Source organism: Kogia breviceps, chromosome 8 (assembly GCF_026419965.1).
Source record: "Kogia breviceps isolate mKogBre1 chromosome 8, mKogBre1 haplotype 1, whole genome shotgun sequence".
Classification (NCBI taxonomy): Eukaryota; Metazoa; Chordata; class Mammalia; order Artiodactyla; family Physeteridae; genus Kogia; species Kogia breviceps.
Window position 1 is genome coordinate 13,361,022 of NC_081317.1, and position 17,988 is coordinate 13,379,009.

The following is a 17,988-nucleotide window of genomic DNA, read 5'->3' on the forward strand; positions in this document are numbered from 1 at the left end:
TAATTGTATTTATCCCATATCTTTTTTTTTTTTTCTTTTGGCTGTGCCACGTGGCATGAGGGATCTTCGTTCCCCCACCAGGGATCAAACCTGTGTGAACCCCCTGCAGTGGAAGCGTGGAGTCTTAACCACTGGACCACCAGGAAAGTCCCTATCCCATATCTCCATATCTTAATGGTCCAGCTCTAGCCAAACAACTTTTTAGGAATATAAACCTCAGTAGGTGGTGAGAGATTACTCACTGTGCTATACTGTGTATAGTAACATGGTATATAATACCTGTTACGGTTCAAAAGCTGTATAGGGGCCTAGAAGAGTCCTTGGGGATATTTTAAAACAAAGTCTGAAGACAATTTGAATTTACCACTGGGTCAGATTCTCCAAAGTCCAAAGCTCTCCTAATTTTCTACCACAGAATATTTTTGGTTAAGGAAAAGCACCTGAGGTATATATATAATAGTTTTATAACATGTTTTCAAGTGATAAAATATATTCATTGATAGGTACAACATATTTCAACCTGCAGGCAGAGATGGAAAATCACTTGAAAGACTGACATTTAGGTAAAAATTTTATGGCTTAACTGTAGATATGTGAAGTGTAAAGTCAGATGTCAGACCCAAATTTACTTTATCTTTTGTATGAATACAGATTTTAAACAAAATCCAAAAATATCAATGAAGAGGGGCTTAAGTACATTTTTTTAAACCTTTCTAAGTATAGATTTTACCAGTTTATAGATTCAAATCAGTATTGGTTTTATAATCATTTCAAAGTAAAAAAAAACCTCAGCCATCTAGGACCCCGGTTTAAGTTGTATACAGTTGTTCCCATATGTACAAGTGACTTATAAAAACCCTGACGGTAATTGTACAAGTGGAGTTTCAGCATTTGAATTCACTGGTTCGTGATAAAAAGCAAGTGGCATTCTAATTATGAAGTTGGTGAGGTAGTGGGAAAGGTGGAAAAGTTATTTCCTCATATTTACGCAAGACAGTTTTCCTCCATCTGGCTGAGCCGCTCTTTTCCTACAACAAGGTGAGAAAGTCACGATGAACCCTTGCAACAGTAAAAACAGGTTTTAACTAGATTAACAGAATTAAATGATAGCATCATGGCTAACAGTTAAAATATATACTGAGTACCTCTTCGGAAAAATGTTTTAAGATGAACCACCGTACGAAATTATCCAAGAGAAAAGTCAGAAGGTTACTTTTCTTAAGACTGTATGATAAACTAGAATTCAAGATCTTCCAATTGAAAGTGCAGGTTAAAAGAACTCTTTGTAACATGTACCCTGTGAGCAGGAGGCTGGGAATGGCATCAGTGTCGGTAACTGTCTAGTGGTTGTGACGGACCTTGTAGAACTTGGAAGGAGCTCTGAAACGAAGGAAGATAAAACATTAGGCTCAGAAGCCAGTCTCTCAATTCCAGCCTAGTTCAGACTTTTATCCCACGTAGACCTAGATTACGACTCCAGAGTCCAAAATAATTCTAACAAACTCACCTCTACTCATTGTGCCTCAAACATTCCTCTGTTACTGTTGGATTTAGAGCCCCTGGATTCTTCTGGCTGCCACCATGAGCTAAGAATTTAACCTGGCCCCCAAACCCCTGTCTACTCATCTCCCGCTATTCTGGGATCTCTTACCTCCAGAGTCATCTACTCTTCAATGCTCTGTGCCTCTGACACACTGTTCCTCAAGGCCTGCCCTGAGGCCCATGATGGTTTTGGCCTGTATCTGACTTGGATCCTACCATGGAAGGTTTTAAGGTAATCATTCAAATCTGGGCTCTGCTGCTAATGAGCGAGCTGTGTGTCTATTAAAGATGCAGCTGGCCTTGAACGTCCTCGTGGCTCAACCATACAATATAGCACTCTGTGGTACAGAAAGATTACCCTCGAAGTCCTGGCTTTGTCTTGCTGTGACCTTGACATCATTTTTCATTTTATACAATTTCCTTATCTATATAGAGGGATAAATCCTATTTCCCAAGATGTAAATGAGATAATATATGTTAAGTGTTTAGTAGTACACACACACACACAGTAGGCACACAAGATGGTAGCTATTATCCATCTCTGACAGTAGTACTGTGTTATTTACTGATTCCATGAGTATATTTTATGTTCCTCCTAATTATTAACCTTTTGTAAGTCTCACACAGAAAACTTGTGAAATCCAGGGTTTTTTTCCTAATAGACTCTCAGTTAAGAGTTCAAACTCTCTGTTCAAACTTTGCTGAGGATCAGCCGTTGGCACAGTCATCTTCCCAAATGGGCAGACTAAACTGGGACTCAAGTTGGTTTCAGGGGCCTAAACTTTTTTTTTGGCCGTGCTGCACAGCTTATGGGATTTTATAACTTTTTTGTTGTTTATTTTTGGCTGCATTGGGTCTTCGTTGCGGTACGCGGGCTTCTCGCTGCGGAGCGTGGGCTCTAGGCGTGCAGGCTTCAGTAGTTGTGGCACGTGGGCTCAGTAGTTGTGGCCCGCTGGCTCTAGAGCACAGGCTCAGTAGTTGTGGTACACGGGCTTAGCTGCTTTGCGGCATGTGGGATCTTCCCGAACCAGAGCTCGAACCTGTGTCCCCTGCATTGGCAGGCAGATTCTTAACCACTGCACCACCAGGGAAGTCCCAGCTTATGGGATTTTAGTTCCCCAATCAGGGATCGAACCAGGCCCGTAGCAGTGAGAGTACAGAGTCCTAACCACTGGACTACCAGGGAATTCCCTAAATTCTTTATATTGACCAAGTAGATGATAAGGATATCCAGAAGTGGAAGGCATTTATAGAAGAATTAACCATATCCCTGACAGGTCACCCCGTTTCCTAGGCTATTCCCTAAATCATCAGCTTATCCTCTTTATACATCTACCAACCAATTGATTCCAGTTTCCCCAGGGACCATGAAAAAGCAAGTCTTTCCTAAGACAAGTTTTTCAGAGATTTGAAGGTGGCATTCATATCCTTCTGAGTCTCCTCAAGATTATGGACCCCAAAGCTTTCAGGTACTTTCCATGTGTAAGTCAGACCCCTTGTGAAGAGCTTCCTCCTACCTGGCTTGGTCCAAGATGGGAGTCCTCTGCAAGGGAAGACTCTAGCTGAGACAGACTGGGTGATGACGTGGAATCTACAGATGTGCTGGTGACCAATTCCCCTAAGGCATCCACTTGTCTCCTCAAGCTGTGTAAAGTGCCCTCCGTCTGCCGCTTCCCTTTGCTTAACACTTCTGCCTGCTTGGACATACAGTGTCGAAGCTGGGCCTGAAAGTGTTACGGTAGAATATATTAGAACTAGCACTGGCTACCTCTCCTCACGTTTAACATTTGATAGGCAAATCTGACTATCATAAAATAGGAATGGCTGCTGAAAATCCTCTTCTTGTCCTTAAAAAAAAAAAAAAAAAAAAAAAAAAAAAAAGGTAGGAGGTGCCAGATGGCTACTCTCTGTGTTGTCATTACCTGGGCCTTTAACTCAGCCTGTTCTCTCTGCTGTCTCAACACTTAGGATTTCAGCATCCCTGGCCTCCCCATTAAATGACTGCCTCATCTCTCTCTCTTTACTGCCCAGACTTAGAAGATTGGTTTATACTTGGTATCTTCAGAGTCTCTCACAATGTATGCAATCCTCACCCCCATACTACATTCGGGCCTCTCCACCGTACCTTTGAAATGATTCCCTTATTAAAGTCAACAGCAAGCGCTGTCCCACAGAACTTTCTGTGATGACGGGAATGTTCTGTATCTGTGCTGCCCACTGTAGTAGCCACTGGTCATGTGTGGCCTTTGAGCACTTGAAATGTGGTAACCGAAGAAGTGAATTTTTAACCTGATTTAATTAAAGTGAATTTACACTTAAACAGTCACATGTGGCTGGAGGCTATTTGATGTCAAGGGCCTCCACCCACTTGGTACTGCCCATGGCTCCTGCTCAGGCGTCCTGTAAGTGGCCGTTCTCCAAAGATGCATTCTGTCCTCTCTTGTTCTATCTAACTCACTCTCATTTTCCAACTCCCACCTAAACTCTTAACCCCCAAATTTTTAGGTCAGCAATGACCTATTCTAGACACCTGTTTTCAGCTGCCTATAGAAAGAGATCCTTCTCTGAGCTTCAAACGTGTAATCTATAAAACTGCTGTGAGAGCTGCGACAGAGTAATTTCCCCCACTCTCCTCAATATGCCAAGTATCTTATACTGTATTTTTCTTTTAAAAGGGCGACCTTGAGTCGATCTTCACGGTGACGCAGTTTCTCTCGGAGTGCTTCTCCACGCCAGTGTTCATCCTTTTTCAGAGGGAAAGGGAAACAGAGTGTCTAAGCACCACCATCAGTAACCAACCCACCTTTCCCTCCTCTAACCCTCTTCCATCCTCAAGTCTGTGTCGGAGCTTATCTAGGGTAGGTGGGAACCAAATTATCCTTTTATGAAGCCCACAGAATAGCAGGATAAACCCTTACCATTATGTGAACGTGAGAAAAATTCAGTTTTTCTTCAAAAGGTGATGGTCTCTCACTCACGGGGAATGGAAAGTTCTCTTTCAAGCTTTCCAGCCCTCCTAGGTTTTCGTTCCTTTCCAAGACAGCTTCCAGATCTGCTGGTACTTTTGGAAGAAACTGGTTAAGATTCTTCAGGCTGGTTCGGATTTCATCTTTCACTTCAGACTTAAGTGTCCTCATTGCTTCACCGATTTCCATCTGTCTTCTTTCCAAATCTTTTTGGTTTTCCATCTAAGGAGTGAGTGAGAGTCAAATAACTACTAGGTAAAGGTCGGGACTTACCTGGAATTGAACTGTTGTTGTTAATGATTTAAATTTAATGTTTTAAATACATGTGTCATGTATTTACAGACCTACAAATGTTAATTACTATGATTAGAATGGTAAAAACTTGTGATTTTTCAGCTATTCAAGTATCTATAAGCTACCAAGAAAACGATTTTACTGACATTTGACTGAAGCAACTTCCATTTAGAAAAGCATGGGTGCCATGTTCCTCGAAGGTGCATAACTCTACAGAAGTCAGTCTCTGGAGCTAGACAGAGCTGGATACCAATCTCGTTTCCAGTAAACATTACCAGTATGACTTAGGGCAAGTTAGCTAACTTCTGAACCTCTCTTACCTCACTTAACACGAAGATAATACCTTGCATCCCGAAATGCAAGAACTAGGTGAGAATTTATACAAAGCACCTTAGTGGTACCCAAATGAGAAAAGGGCCATTTACCTAAACAAGCCGTAAGTGATCTTGATTATAAATGTTAATGCTGGAAGGGGCCTTAGAAAAGATCTGGTCCAATGTTTTCATTTTATGGGTGAAGAATCTGGTGGTTCTGGCAGTCTGGAGGTTTCCTCAGGTTTTACAGTTTGTGTTTAAGACCTGAGACTACCTATGTGGCTCTCTCCATAATAAAGAGCTTAGTGAAGACATTACAGTCATACCCACTTCTAACTGCCCTTCCAAGTTTGCAGAGGCTGGGGGGCCTTTAATTAAAACAGTTGTTTTTTCTTGAGCCAAAGAGGGGGTGGGTGTGTGGGTAGGTGGGTGTGTGTGTGGGGGGGTGGGTGTGCGGCAGGGCTGGGGGTGGGTGTGTGGGTAGGTGGGTGTGGGGGTGGGTGGGTGTGCGGCAGGGCTGGGGGTGGGGGTGCGGCAGGGCTGGATGTGTGTGTGTGTGTGGGTGGGTGGGCGGCAGGGCTGGGGGTGGGTGGCTGTAGGCACAGATGAAACTGAATGGCCACGTAGGGTTATCCAAAGGACAAGGTATAGCAGGGTCAACCGAGTGGCCCCAGCAGCCTGACTAGACTGGAGCTCTGGGGTGGCTCAGCTGCTGCCAATGGCTAAGGGACACCAGGGGGGGTCTAGGGTTAGACTCTCTATCTAGCGTAAACTGCTTTCCCACCCTCAGCTTGGCAACATTACAGGTTATCAAAGGTTTCCCCGGGGGTCCTGTTTTCCTTCCCCAGGGGTTTGGCTCTTACAGACTTGTTTCTGACATAAAATCTAACATTTCAATACAGTGCTTTGGGACATGATAAAATTTTATGCTGAAGAGCTGCCATTTTTCTTTCAAAAACTAACAATAAAACCTTGTTGGGGCTTCCCTGGTGGCGCAGTGGTTGAGAGTCCGCCTGCCGATGCAGGAGACACGGGTTCGTGCCCTGATCCGGGAAGATCCCACATGCCGCGGAGCAACTAAGCCCGTGAGCCATGGCCGCTGGGCCTGCGCGTCCGGAGCCTGTGCTCCGCAACGGGAGAGGCCACAGCAGTGAGAGGCCCGCATACCGGAAAAAAAAAAAAAAACAAAAACAAAAACAAAACCCTTGTTGAACTTAAGAGCATTTTATTTTTTATTTTTTTTTAACATCTTTATTGGAGTATAACTGTTTTACAATAGTGTGTTAGTTTCTGCTTTATAACAAAGTGAATCAGTTATACATATACATATGTTCCCATATGTCTTCCCTCTTGCGTCTCCCTCCCTCCCACCCTCCCTATCCCACCCCTCTAGGTGGTCACAAAGCACCGAGCTGATCTCCCTGTGCTATGAGGCTGCTTCCCACTAGCTATCTATTTTACGTTTGGTAGTGTGTATATGTCCATGCCACTCTCTCACTTTGTCCCAGCTTACCCTTTCCCCCTCCCCATGTCCTCAAGTCCATGCTCTAGTAGGTCTGTGTTTTATTCCCGTCCTATCACTAATCTCTCCACGACGTTTTTTTTTTCTTAGAGTCCATATATATGTGTTAGCCTACGGTATTTGTTTTTCTCCTTCTGACTTACTTCACTCTGTATGACAGACTCCAGGTCTATCCACCTCATTACAAATAACTCAGTTTCATTTCTTTTTATGTCTGAGTAATATTCCATTGTATATATTTTAAAAGTATATTTTGACACTATTGATACTATGTATAAAATAGATAACTAATGAGGACCTACTGTGTAGCACTGGGAACTCTACTCAGTGCTCTGTGGTGACCTAAATGGGAAGGAAATCCAAAAAAGGGGGGATACATGTATACGTATAGCTGATTCACTTTGCTGTACAGTAGAAACTAACACAACATTGTAAAGCAACTCTACTCCAATAAAAATTAATTTTTAAAAAAGTATATTTTGAACAAATACTTTTTTTGTTGTGGAGGTACATTTCTACATTTCAAAACTAGAAAAAGAGATTTGATTAATCAGCTTTTCACGATTTTCCCAGAGAAATACTCCTTTTCAAAGAGCTATTGAAGAACTAAAGCTCTGCCCGAGTCCCGTGGGGTGCGGGCGCACCTGGCTCTTGAGCTCCGCGTACTCCTGCTGCATCTGGCTGAGCTCCTTCATCAGGCGCCTGGCCCGCTCATGGTTGTCCTGGGCCACCTGTTCGATGGTTGCCATTTCCTTCTGCATGCAGCTGTTCTCCTGCTTTTGCTCCTGGCACCAGAGGAGGAGAATGACTCTGGGGGCGTGCGTTGCTGGCTTACGCACTCACTAGCTCTGTGACTTCATTTCTCGTCTAGGCTTCAGCTATAAAATGGGGATAATCTACCTGCCTTCGTTAGCAGCTGTGGTAGAGCTGGGAGTAAACACGTGGTCAGTCTGTCAGCCCAGAGTCTGAATCCTAGATCTGCCACGTTACCATCGATACTAGGTTACTCTCCCTTGTCTGTAAGATGTTAACTATAGCCACCGTCATAGGCTCCTGGGAGGATTAAAATCGAGACATCTACACACTATCTTTACAATCATGTTGCTCATCACTGGTTGTAAGCGTATCACCCTTAGGGAAACACACCTGGTTGGAAAGTACCATTCAACAGGGCTACATTAATTCCTCCAAAGGGTGTTAGAAAAATCCACTCCTTTGACAGCCCCCGGTGCTGCCCACTGGCCTCCACCCACCATACACTGTTTTGAACTCATCTGAGTGTCACCTCCCACAATTTATCTCCAGGGATAAAACCATGGTAGCTTGAGCTTCCCCGTTTTAGGATAATGATTAATTAAAACTAAAGTTGACCTAAAAGGGCGTGATGAGAAAAACCTGTGAGCACAGACTGCAGCTGGGTAAGAATGTCTTGAGAGGCTTTCGTTCCCCAACCCCCTCCTTGACCCTGCTGGGGAGATGTGAGCAGAGGCTGGACCGCTGAGGGCGCTGTCTGCTCAGTGCTGACACTGTCTGTGCACGTGACCATCGTTCCAGCCAGCTAGACAGCTAGCTCCTCTAGGGCTGAGCCCAGACTCTGGCAAAATCTACCATCGGCTTCAGGAACAAACCACGCGTAAATGCACCACAAACCACGGTTGGGTTAGGGACTTGGTTGACAGGTAATTTATTTTCTCTACATTGAAGAAGTATTTTAGTTAAAAATTTAAAGGCATTATCTCCTCATAAACTGCCAGGGCAGTGGATACTCACGAGAAGGTTCTTCTCCAGCTGACTCCGCTGGATCTTAAGTGCTTCCTTGAGGCCGGCGACCTGCTTCTCGGCTTGCTTTCTCTCTGTCAGGAACTGGTTCCGCAAGAGGCTGAAGTCCGCCCTCACAGAGTCCGTCTCCTTCTGCAGGGCCAGAAGCTCGCCTGACTTCTCCAGTAACTGCTGCTCCCGTTCTGAAAGCTGTTGTTCTGAAATGAGCAGTTTAGCTAGTTTAGCCCGAGGCTCTGGGCTGGCAGTGGGCACACCCCACGACACGCCACCCACTCAGGCACTTTCCTCCATCACTCAGTCGTCCAGATCTCCCCTGACCCACACCAGAGGCCCAGAAAAAGGCCCTGAGAAGGGTGCCTCTTGATGTAATTTGTTCCCAGAGGCCTGATCCTAAAGTGACAGACAGCTACTGTCTTCCCTTTTGAGTCTTTGAGACCAGAGGGCACCAACCCTGAGGTGCAGGGAACATGGAACAGACTGCTGAGGTGTTTTTTATAAACCTAATTTTAATAAAGGGGGGCACACAGCATTTCTTCCTTCATGGGAGGCAGCACAGAGGAAAGGACACAGGATTTGGAATGGCACACGTCTTGTTTTCTACAGAAGAAACGTATTTCCTGGCGTTTAGTGGGAATCGTGTATGCAAACACCTAGTACATAGTGAGTACTCAATAAATAATGCTTATGCACAACAGTGATATTTAAAACAGATTTTTCTAACCACCCTTTGTAAAGCAACACCCTGCCCAGATTTTACTTCTCACACCTCTGGCATGGTCAGACTCAGCATATTCGTTAAGTTTCAGTTTCATAATGAAATGGCTGGGTCTGGATGCATCAAGAGTTCCCAGGGAAAAAGGAATAATAACCCTTCAGGTCCCAAGTCCACTGAGTTCACTCAAGGTAGAACAACATTTTCTGAGCATTACTAAAACCTAAGGCCTAAGAAAAAGAAAACTCATTTATTGATGTGAGAACAATCATTTAGCCTGGATTCCCATGTCAACTTCCTTTATGTACGGCTCAAGAGAGTAAACAAACCCAAAGGCCAACATCTGTATCTTGGTACCATTCATTATGTCAAATTTAGACAGAAGTAGAATTGTTAATATTGTGGGTTTTTTTTTAATAGGTTGAGATGACATGGATCATTGTTCCAAAGCTCAGAATTAATGTACTTTATAGAAAGCCTTTAGAGCACCTTTTGGCACTTCTATGCCTTAATGTTCCACTTCCTTGAGACAGCACTCTCGAAGAAAGCAATACAGTAAAAGTAAAAAGACCTGACAGTCTTGGAATCAAATCCTATCTGCATAAGGACAAGTTCCCTCTGCACCTCTGAGCCTGTTCCCTCATCTCTCACGGTGCTGGGAGGATCAAATGAGGGACCATTCTTCCCACTGTGCTTGTCCTGCCTCCTGTCTGGGCTGTAGCTGGGGCCTGGTACCCCTCTGCACATTTCACACGACAATCAGCAGATCTCCCCGCCCTCAGTGCAATGTTCCAGAATACCTACGGGTCTGGGAGAGCGCCTTCTCCAGGGTCTCACCCCACCTTTCCTCTTCCTGCAGGGTCCTGATGCGTTCTTCGGCCGCCAGCACCTCGGCCAGCACCCGCCCCAGTCTGCTTCTCTGGCCTGCTGTCTCCTTCTCCAGCTGCAGCTGCTGCTCCTTCAGTGTCACTCTACTGGCTTCCAGTTTTTCTTCTTCACTTTCTCTCTCTTTCTGGAGTCTCTGCAACATCTTAATAGAGAACAACCTTAGTTAGTCATAAAATAACAAATACCCAGTGTCCTGAGGGAATCTTCATGGACACTAGATAGATTCCAGTTCAATAGAAAGTAGAAAACAGCCCATGGGGACAGAGAGTGAGTTTTCTTTACAAAGGTGATCAAGTAGGGACTGGAAAACTGTTTGGCCAGCATGTGAGGAGGGGATTCAAGCAGGAACTGGCACGTGGCCTTCAAGATTCCTTACCAGGCCTGTTCTACGGTCTTAATGGCCCATAGTATTAATACCAAGGGAGTCAGAGAGTTGGTGTAAAATCCCCTCTGCTCACAGAGGGCAGGTAAGGGAAGCTAGTCCCAAGGGGGATACTTCTCAGCAGCTTTCTGCCAGGGGAAAAAAGCTCACACAAGTGATAAAATGTTTCCTCTTATATAACGTCATAGATGTGCAGTACCATTTCCTGTTGGGCTAGTGTGGCCTTGTTTTCTTCAACCTCATTCTGAAACACCTGCAGTTGTTGTTGTTTTGTTTCCTCTTCTTTTCGGCAGACTTCCAACTTCTTTACTTGTTCTCTGATGTCCTCCTGGAGCCTGGTCTGCTCACTGAGCAGTACATCCTGACGCTTGGTGGTGTGGAGCAGGTCCTTCAGGTGAAAGAACAAATTGAAACTATGGACAAAGCCACCTTCACTACAGGTGGCTAGTGCCACAGCTACATATATCTACTAAGTCTGACAAAATTAAAGCGTAAAAGTTCCATATCCTTTATTATTTCAACAAACATACAAAGGTACCTGGAATTCAATTTAATCACTGGCTTCCCTCTTTTTAGTATCTAGGATGACAGAGATGTCGGAACCTCACCAAGAGACTCAGTTCCTCCTAGCTTTAGCTGCCTTGTCACTGAGATGGGAATAAACAACACCCACCTCACAGGATTGCTAAGATTAAGAAAAGCTGTGAATAAGGCTTAACTCTGAAAATGAACCTAAAGTCATGGTTTTGTTACTATTTGAAATATTTATACAGGTTAAAAAACTCAGACAACAGGACTTCCCTGGTGGTGCAGTGGTTAAGAATCCACCTGCCAATGCAGGGGACACGGGTTCGAGCCCTGGTCCAGGAAGATCCCACATGCCGTGGAGCAACTAAGCCCCTGCGCCACAACTACTGAGCCGGTGCTCTAGAGCCTGCAAGCCACAACTACTGAGCCCGCACACCACAACTACTGAAGCCCGAGCATGCCTAGAGCCCGTGTTCTGCAACAAGAGAAGCCAACACAATGAGAAGCCCACGCACCGCAACAAAGAGTGGCCCCCACTTGCCACAACTAGAGAAAGCCCACGCGCAGCGACAAAGACCCAACACAGCCAAAAAAAAAAACAACCAAAAACCAAAAAAACCTCAGACAACAATAAATACTTCTTCAAGGAACCCAAATTAAGCACGTTAGGAAAAGTTACCATATTTCTAACAACACAGAAAACATTCATACAAACCTGTATAAGACTTCTTAAAAGACAGAATAATTTAAGTTTTATATATCTCAGAAACACAGAATCTTAAAGGTAGAAGGAAGAGAATTTAGATGTCTTATCTAACCTGTAATTTACAGAGTGGACACTGAGGCCCAAAACTTATTTGAGTTTCTCTGAAACTCAAATTTTGGCAATAATCTCACAGGACAACACTGAATTACCTTAAGAAGATGATCAAAAGTACAAGGGTAAAGAATCTTCTCTAGGGGCTTCCCTGGTGGCACAGTGGTTGAGAGTCCGCCTGCCGATGCAGGGGACATGGGTTCGAGCACTGCTCCGGGAAGATCCCACACGCCGCGGAGCAACTAAGCCTGTGCGCTGCAACTACTGAGCCTGCGCTCTAGAGCCCACGAGACACAACTACTGAGCCCGTGTGCCTAGAGCCCATGCTCCGCAACAAGGGGAGCCACCACAATGAGAAGCCCGTGCACCGCAATGAAGAGCAGCCCCCGCTCACCGCAATTAGAGAAAGCCCGCACTCAGCAACGAAGATCCAACGCAGCCAAATAAATAAATAAATTAAAAAAAAAAAAAAAAAAAGAATCTGCTCTATTCAACACCTGACAAGATGAAGGCCCAGATTTGGCCATTACTCTGCAGCTCAACGAGTGATCAAATCTAAGCCCAGCCTTTGCAGGCCTCATCTGTGCCATGGGTAAGAGATGGTCCATCTGGTCCCTGAAACCCCCAGAGTGGCTGCTGAGGGACCGTTGGGCTCTTTTAGCCACGACCTTACTTATTAGCTTCGAGTAAAACATTATTTGAATAAAGAATTCTAGGGCTAAAATAAACTGGAAAATCACTGCTCTGCATCAAAATTTTTGTATATATTATATTTGTGTTTTATAAATGGTTCTAAGGGACCTGCTCATGTGAAAAGGAACCAGCCTACTTGATTTGTTATTTCAACCAATTATCTGCATGCCTTCAGGACACTACTAGAAGATTACCTTTGTGAGGCTTACCTGTTTTGCTAGGTTCAAGTGGTCTTGGACATCAGCTAGTTCCTCCTGTAATGAGTTTACAGCTTCTCGTTTTTCTACAGAAATAACATTTACATAAAATAAGAAATACATATGTATACATGTTTCAGATTCCTGTCAGTCCCCTCAGAGAAGTAGAGCAGAAGTGAATTTATACTTCCTTCTGTTAAATGTATGACTATGCCTCCCTATCTTATTAAAGGCCAAAAGAGAGGTACATGCACAATCCAGATCTGGACTTGGAGCCCACATTTTTAAAGACTTGCACGTTCAAAAAAAAAAAAAGACATGTTACACGTTCAAAACCTCACGATGAAAATTTACACATAATACCTAATGGTGATGAGGTGCATGGTTTAAAAACAGGTACCCTCCACAATGCTGATAACAATATAATTTGGTACAACCTTTCAGGAAGACAATTTGGGAATAAATTTTATATCTGTACTGGTTTTGTCACTTACTAGCTGTGTAAGCTTGAGCAAGTCACTTCTCGCTTAGGCGAGTCACAAGGAAACTAGGCTTAATTAAGTTGCTTTATCTGTAAATGGGTGAAATAATAGTTTCTACCTCATAAAAATGTTACAAGGATTAAGTGATAAAATGCATATGAAACACCTGCATCATGTCCGGGACACAGTAAGTGCTCAACAGTATACTGTTCGCTAGAATTACTTAGTAACTTATAAATAATCATGAGGTTTTATAAAGAGTTGGTAATTAAGATGTTATTTGCATCTTTGTTTTTGTTTTAAAATCTACACACACACACACACACACACACACACACACACACACACACACACACACACACTCTCTCTCTCTCTCTCTCTCCAAGGAAAAATCTGGAAGGATATTTACTAAATTGATAATAGAAATTATCTCTGAGGAGTGAGGTGAATAGTAATTTTTATTTTGTCATTTTGCTATGTTTTAAAATTGTTCTCTAAAGAATATGAATTCATTTTTTTTTTAAATAGCTTTACTGAGATGTAATTCTCATACCATGCATTTTCCACCCATTTAAAGTATACAATTTCATAGCTTTCAGTAAGTTCACAGAGTTGTACAACCACCACCATACCTAATTTTAGAACATTTTTCTCACTTCTAAAAGAAACCCCATGCCCTGTAGCATGAATTATTTCTGTAATAAGAGAGCAAACAATTAAAAAAAGAATCTAGCAAAAGGAAGAAAGTCACATCTCTCCTGTTGTGCTGCCTCATACCCTGGAGCTGCTGCTGCATGGCTGTGATGTCTTTATGCAGTGAGAGTTTGTTTCTGTTTAGTTGGTCTAGCTCCTGCTGCAGTTTTCTGACATCCACTTCCAACTTTTCTAAGTCTGATTGCTTTGTTCTGCTATTCTCTTCTGTAGCTGCTAAAACCCTACAATACAAATGGAGAATAAGTTAGATTGTCAAATACAAAATGTCTAAGCGCACACACACGCGACAACTAAGGAATAGTGTTATGTTTCACAATGTAGTTGTGGAGTCTGGATGATATAAATAAATAAATATTAATAATTTACCAAATTATTAAATGTTATTAAATATTAACAAAATACAAGGCTCTTCAACTCATTTTCAAAAGAAATCTTATTTTCAGCTTTCCAAATAGAACATTTGGAAATGTTTATCATTTCAAAAAGTGACTTGCTAAACCGAAGTTTTATAAAAATCAGGGATAACATGGATAGCACTTATAATTCCAAAAATGTGATTAAGGACTTCCCTGGTGGCGCAGTGGTTAAGAATCCACCTGCCAATGCAGGTGACATGGGTCCGAGCCCTGGTCCGGGAAGATCCCACATGCTGCGGAGCAGCTAAGCCCGTGCGCCACAACTACTGAGCCTGTGCTCTAGAGCCCTTGAGCCACAGCTACTGAGCCCACGTGCCTAAAGCCCGTGCTCTGCAACAAAAGGAGCAACCGCAATGAGAAGCCTGTGCACCGCAATGAAGAGTAGCCCCCACTTGCCACAACTAGAGAAAGCCTGCGTGCAGCAATGAAGACCCAATGCAGCCAAAAAATAAATAAATTAATTAATTTTTAAAAACGTGATTAAAATGGATCACTAACTTCTGATAAGTGAAAAAGCAGGAAACACACTGTATGTATAATAGGATTTGCCCAAAAAACAGATATGTATGAGCATGCATTCCTTTACACAAATGGAATCATACACTATGGACTGGTTTTTGTCTGGCTTCTTTCCGTAAGCAGAGTTACTTTGAGATTCATCCATGAATTTGTCTGTATCAATCCTCCATTGCTTTTTATTGCTGAGTAGTATTCTATGGAATGGCTATACTATAATTTACTAATCCATTCACCAGCTGATGGGCAGGGCATTTAGGTTGTTTCCAGTTTTTGGCTACTGCAAATAAAGCTGCTATGAACGTCAGTGTACAGTTTTTGTATGGACACATGCTTTCACCTCTAGGTGCGGGAGAGCTAGATCTTCTGCTAGGTGTATGCTTGCATTTTTAAGTAACTGCCAAACTATTTTCCAAAGTGGTCTTACTAACATTTTATACTCCCACCAATTGTGTATGAAAGTTCCTCGCTAGCATTTGATATGGTCAGTGTTTAATCTTAGCTATTCTATTAGGTGTGTAATGATATCTAATTGTGGTTTTAATTTGCATTTCCCTAATGGTTAATGATACCATGCATCTTTTCATGTGCTTATCTGCCATCCATATATTTTCTTAAATAAAATTTCAAATCTCTTGCCCATTTGAAAAATTGGGTTCTTTATATTTTCTAATTACTGAGTTTTAATAGTTCATTATATCCTGGGTACACGTCCTTTATTGGATACATGGTTGCCAGGATTTCTCTCGCAGTCTGTGACATGTCTGTTCATTATCTCAACAGTGTCTTTTGAGAAACAGTTTTAAATTTTGATGAGGTCCAATTTTATCAATTTACTCTTTTATGGATCATGCTTTCAGCATCTTATCTAAGGAATTTTTGCCTAACCCAAGGCCACAAAGATTTTTTTCCCCCTATATTTTCTCCTACAAGTTTTACATTTTGGTTTACATTTATGATCCATTTTGAGTTAATTTTTATATGTAGTGTGAGGTATAGATCAAGGTTCATTTTTTTGGTTTTGGATACATAGTGCTTTTAGCAACAGTTTTTGAAAACAACATCTTTTCTCTACTTTGCATCTTTGTCAAAATAGGCTGTGCATATATTTGTGAGTTTACTTTCAAACTTCTGTTCTGTTCCATTGACCTATTTGTCTACCTTTATACCAATACCACAGTGTTTTGATTACCATAGCTGTATACTGTCTTGAAATCACATAGCATTAGCCCTAATCTTTTGTTCTTCTTTTTCAAAGTTGTTTTGGTGTCATATCTAAAAAGTTTTGCACTCTATTCTAGGTCCTCTGCATTTCAATACGAATTTTAGAATCAGATGGCCAATTTCTATTTTAAAAACCCGTTGGGATTTTGACTGTGATTGTTTTGAATCTATAGATCAATATGAGGAGAACTGAATCTTAACAATGGGTGATTGGGTCCTCCTACACACGAAACAAGCATATATTATTTTACTTAAAAAAAAAATCACAACAAGTTATTTTAAAAATGCTTTTGGGAAAAAAAAAACCTAAAAGGAAAATTCACCCAAAAATGCTATTGGTGAATTGTATCGTGATACTGAGTTTGTGGTGTATTTTGTATTTTTTTGCCTTTTCTCAATTTTCCAATTTTTTGAATAGTGTGTTAATAATGCTTTAGCCTTCCAGATGGGATCTTACAAGCTTACTTGTTCCTGCTCTCACCGTTTGGTTTGTGCCAACTTCTTCTCCCAGCCATCACATTTCTCTTCGAGATCTTCCTTTTGTTTGCACAAAGACTCAACACACAACTGCAGCGCTCGGGTCTCAGCAGTTATTCGCTCAATTTCTTGCTTGTCCCTCTCCAAGAGCTGCTTCTGCCACTCCATTTCCCCTTTCTGTCGCAGGGCTGTCTGCTGCAACCTGTCCAACTGCAGTTTCTCCTAAAGCAGATAAAAGAGGAGTCAACCATGCAAACTGAGAAAGACCACGGTTCACTACGGGTAAAACAGCTTTATTACCTCTAGCACGTCAACCTGAGCCTTCTCTAACTCAGACACCTTTTGGTCACGTTGTAGCTTCAAACCTTGCAGCTCATTGTTTTCAAGTTGCAACATGTCCAGAATATTCTTTAGTTCTAACAGAAACAAAGCATGATCCAGGCTATTAAATGAATGTGGAAACATTTACAAAATGAAACAGAAAATAATGCTACTGGCTGATATAAGAAACAAAAGATAATAGAAATATATTTGTTGTGCTGAATTAATGTAGCTAATTCATTGTATTCCGAATGTAAAAAGCCTTTAAAAGTATTGCTAAACATTAATTTGTTATAAACATTTAAACAAAAACATTCAACAGAGATCTAGTTCTAAAAAGTACTTACCCTACCTAAAAGAATTTAAATCAAAATAAAGAGGAAAAACTTTAAAATATATCAGCTGAGATTTATATAACAATTCTTTTGTCCTTTGAAATACAGATTTTTAAATGCTACTTTTATCTGATTATAAAAATATTTGTTCATTATAGAAAATTGGAAAAAAGTATAAAAGAAACAAATGAAAACCCATCATTATCCTACCATCCAAAGACAATCACTACTGCAATAGCATTGTGATGTATTCCCTCAGGAGCGCACACACACAAACAGACACACACACATATATATATTTTAAAAATAAACTGCGACTACACTCAATATTCAGTTTTTATCTATTTTTTTCACTCTTCTTTCATCAGCATTTTTACATGTCATTAAATGTTAAAATGTTTTTTTTTTTAAATTTATTTATTTTATGTATTTATTTTTGGCTGCGTTGGGTCTTTGTTGCTGTGCGCAGGCTTTCTCTAGTTGCAGTAAGCGGGGGCTACTCTTGGTTGCGGTGTGTGGGCTTCTCATTGCGGTGGCTTCTCTTGTTGCAGAACCCGGGCTCTAGGCACCTGGGCTTCAGGAGTTGTGGCTCGCGGGCTCTGGAGTGTAGGCTCAGTAGTTGTGGCGCACGGGCTTAGTTGCTCCACGGCATGTGGGATCTTCCTGGACCAGGGCTCGAACCCGTGTCCCCTGCATTGGCAGGCGGATTCTTAACTATTGTGCCACCAGGGAAGCCCAAAATATGGTTTTTAAATTATTCATTTGTTTCCAAATTTTGTCATTATAATTTCTGTTGCAAGTAACTGACTCAGTCAGCTTAATTTGTAAAACAAGGAAATAAAGGCTTACTTCTTAAAAAAAAAAAAAAA

At 42.0% G+C, this 17,988-nt stretch overlaps 1 protein-coding gene across 24 annotated transcripts in view; it reads right to left on the reverse strand.

Annotated features, from left to right (window-relative positions):
* Nucleotides 1–613: 613 nt before the first annotated feature.
* CNTRL (centriolin) overlaps nt 614–17,988 on the reverse strand; it is an 88,651-nt gene continuing 71,276 nt past the window's right edge. For 16 of the 24 annotated variants that reach the window (XM_059072980.2, XM_067040837.1, XM_059072977.2 and 13 more), the window contains 13 exons: nt 16,764–16,879; nt 16,468–16,685; nt 13,894–14,051; nt 12,647–12,720; nt 10,599–10,787; nt 9,934–10,159; nt 8,409–8,614; nt 7,283–7,423; nt 4,461–4,730; nt 4,224–4,286; nt 3,060–3,266; nt 1,297–1,380; nt 614–1,028 (listed from right to left, as the gene is read on the reverse strand). In XM_059072980.2, the coding sequence (XP_058928963.1) occupies nt 1,324–1,380; nt 3,060–3,266; nt 4,224–4,286; nt 4,461–4,730; nt 7,283–7,423; nt 8,409–8,614; nt 9,934–10,159; nt 10,599–10,787; nt 12,647–12,720; nt 13,894–14,051; nt 16,468–16,685; nt 16,764–16,879 (1,925 nt within the window). In that variant the 3' untranslated portion in view covers nt 614–1,028; nt 1,297–1,323. Of the gene's footprint in view, nt 1,029–1,145; nt 1,381–3,059; nt 3,267–4,223; nt 4,287–4,460; nt 4,731–7,282; nt 7,424–8,408; nt 8,615–9,929; nt 10,160–10,598; nt 10,788–12,646; nt 12,721–13,893; nt 14,052–16,467; nt 16,686–16,763; nt 16,880–17,988 lie in introns of those variants that run through there. The other 8 variants (XR_010841875.1, XR_010841873.1, XM_067040835.1 and 5 more) reach the window with 8 other exon arrangements.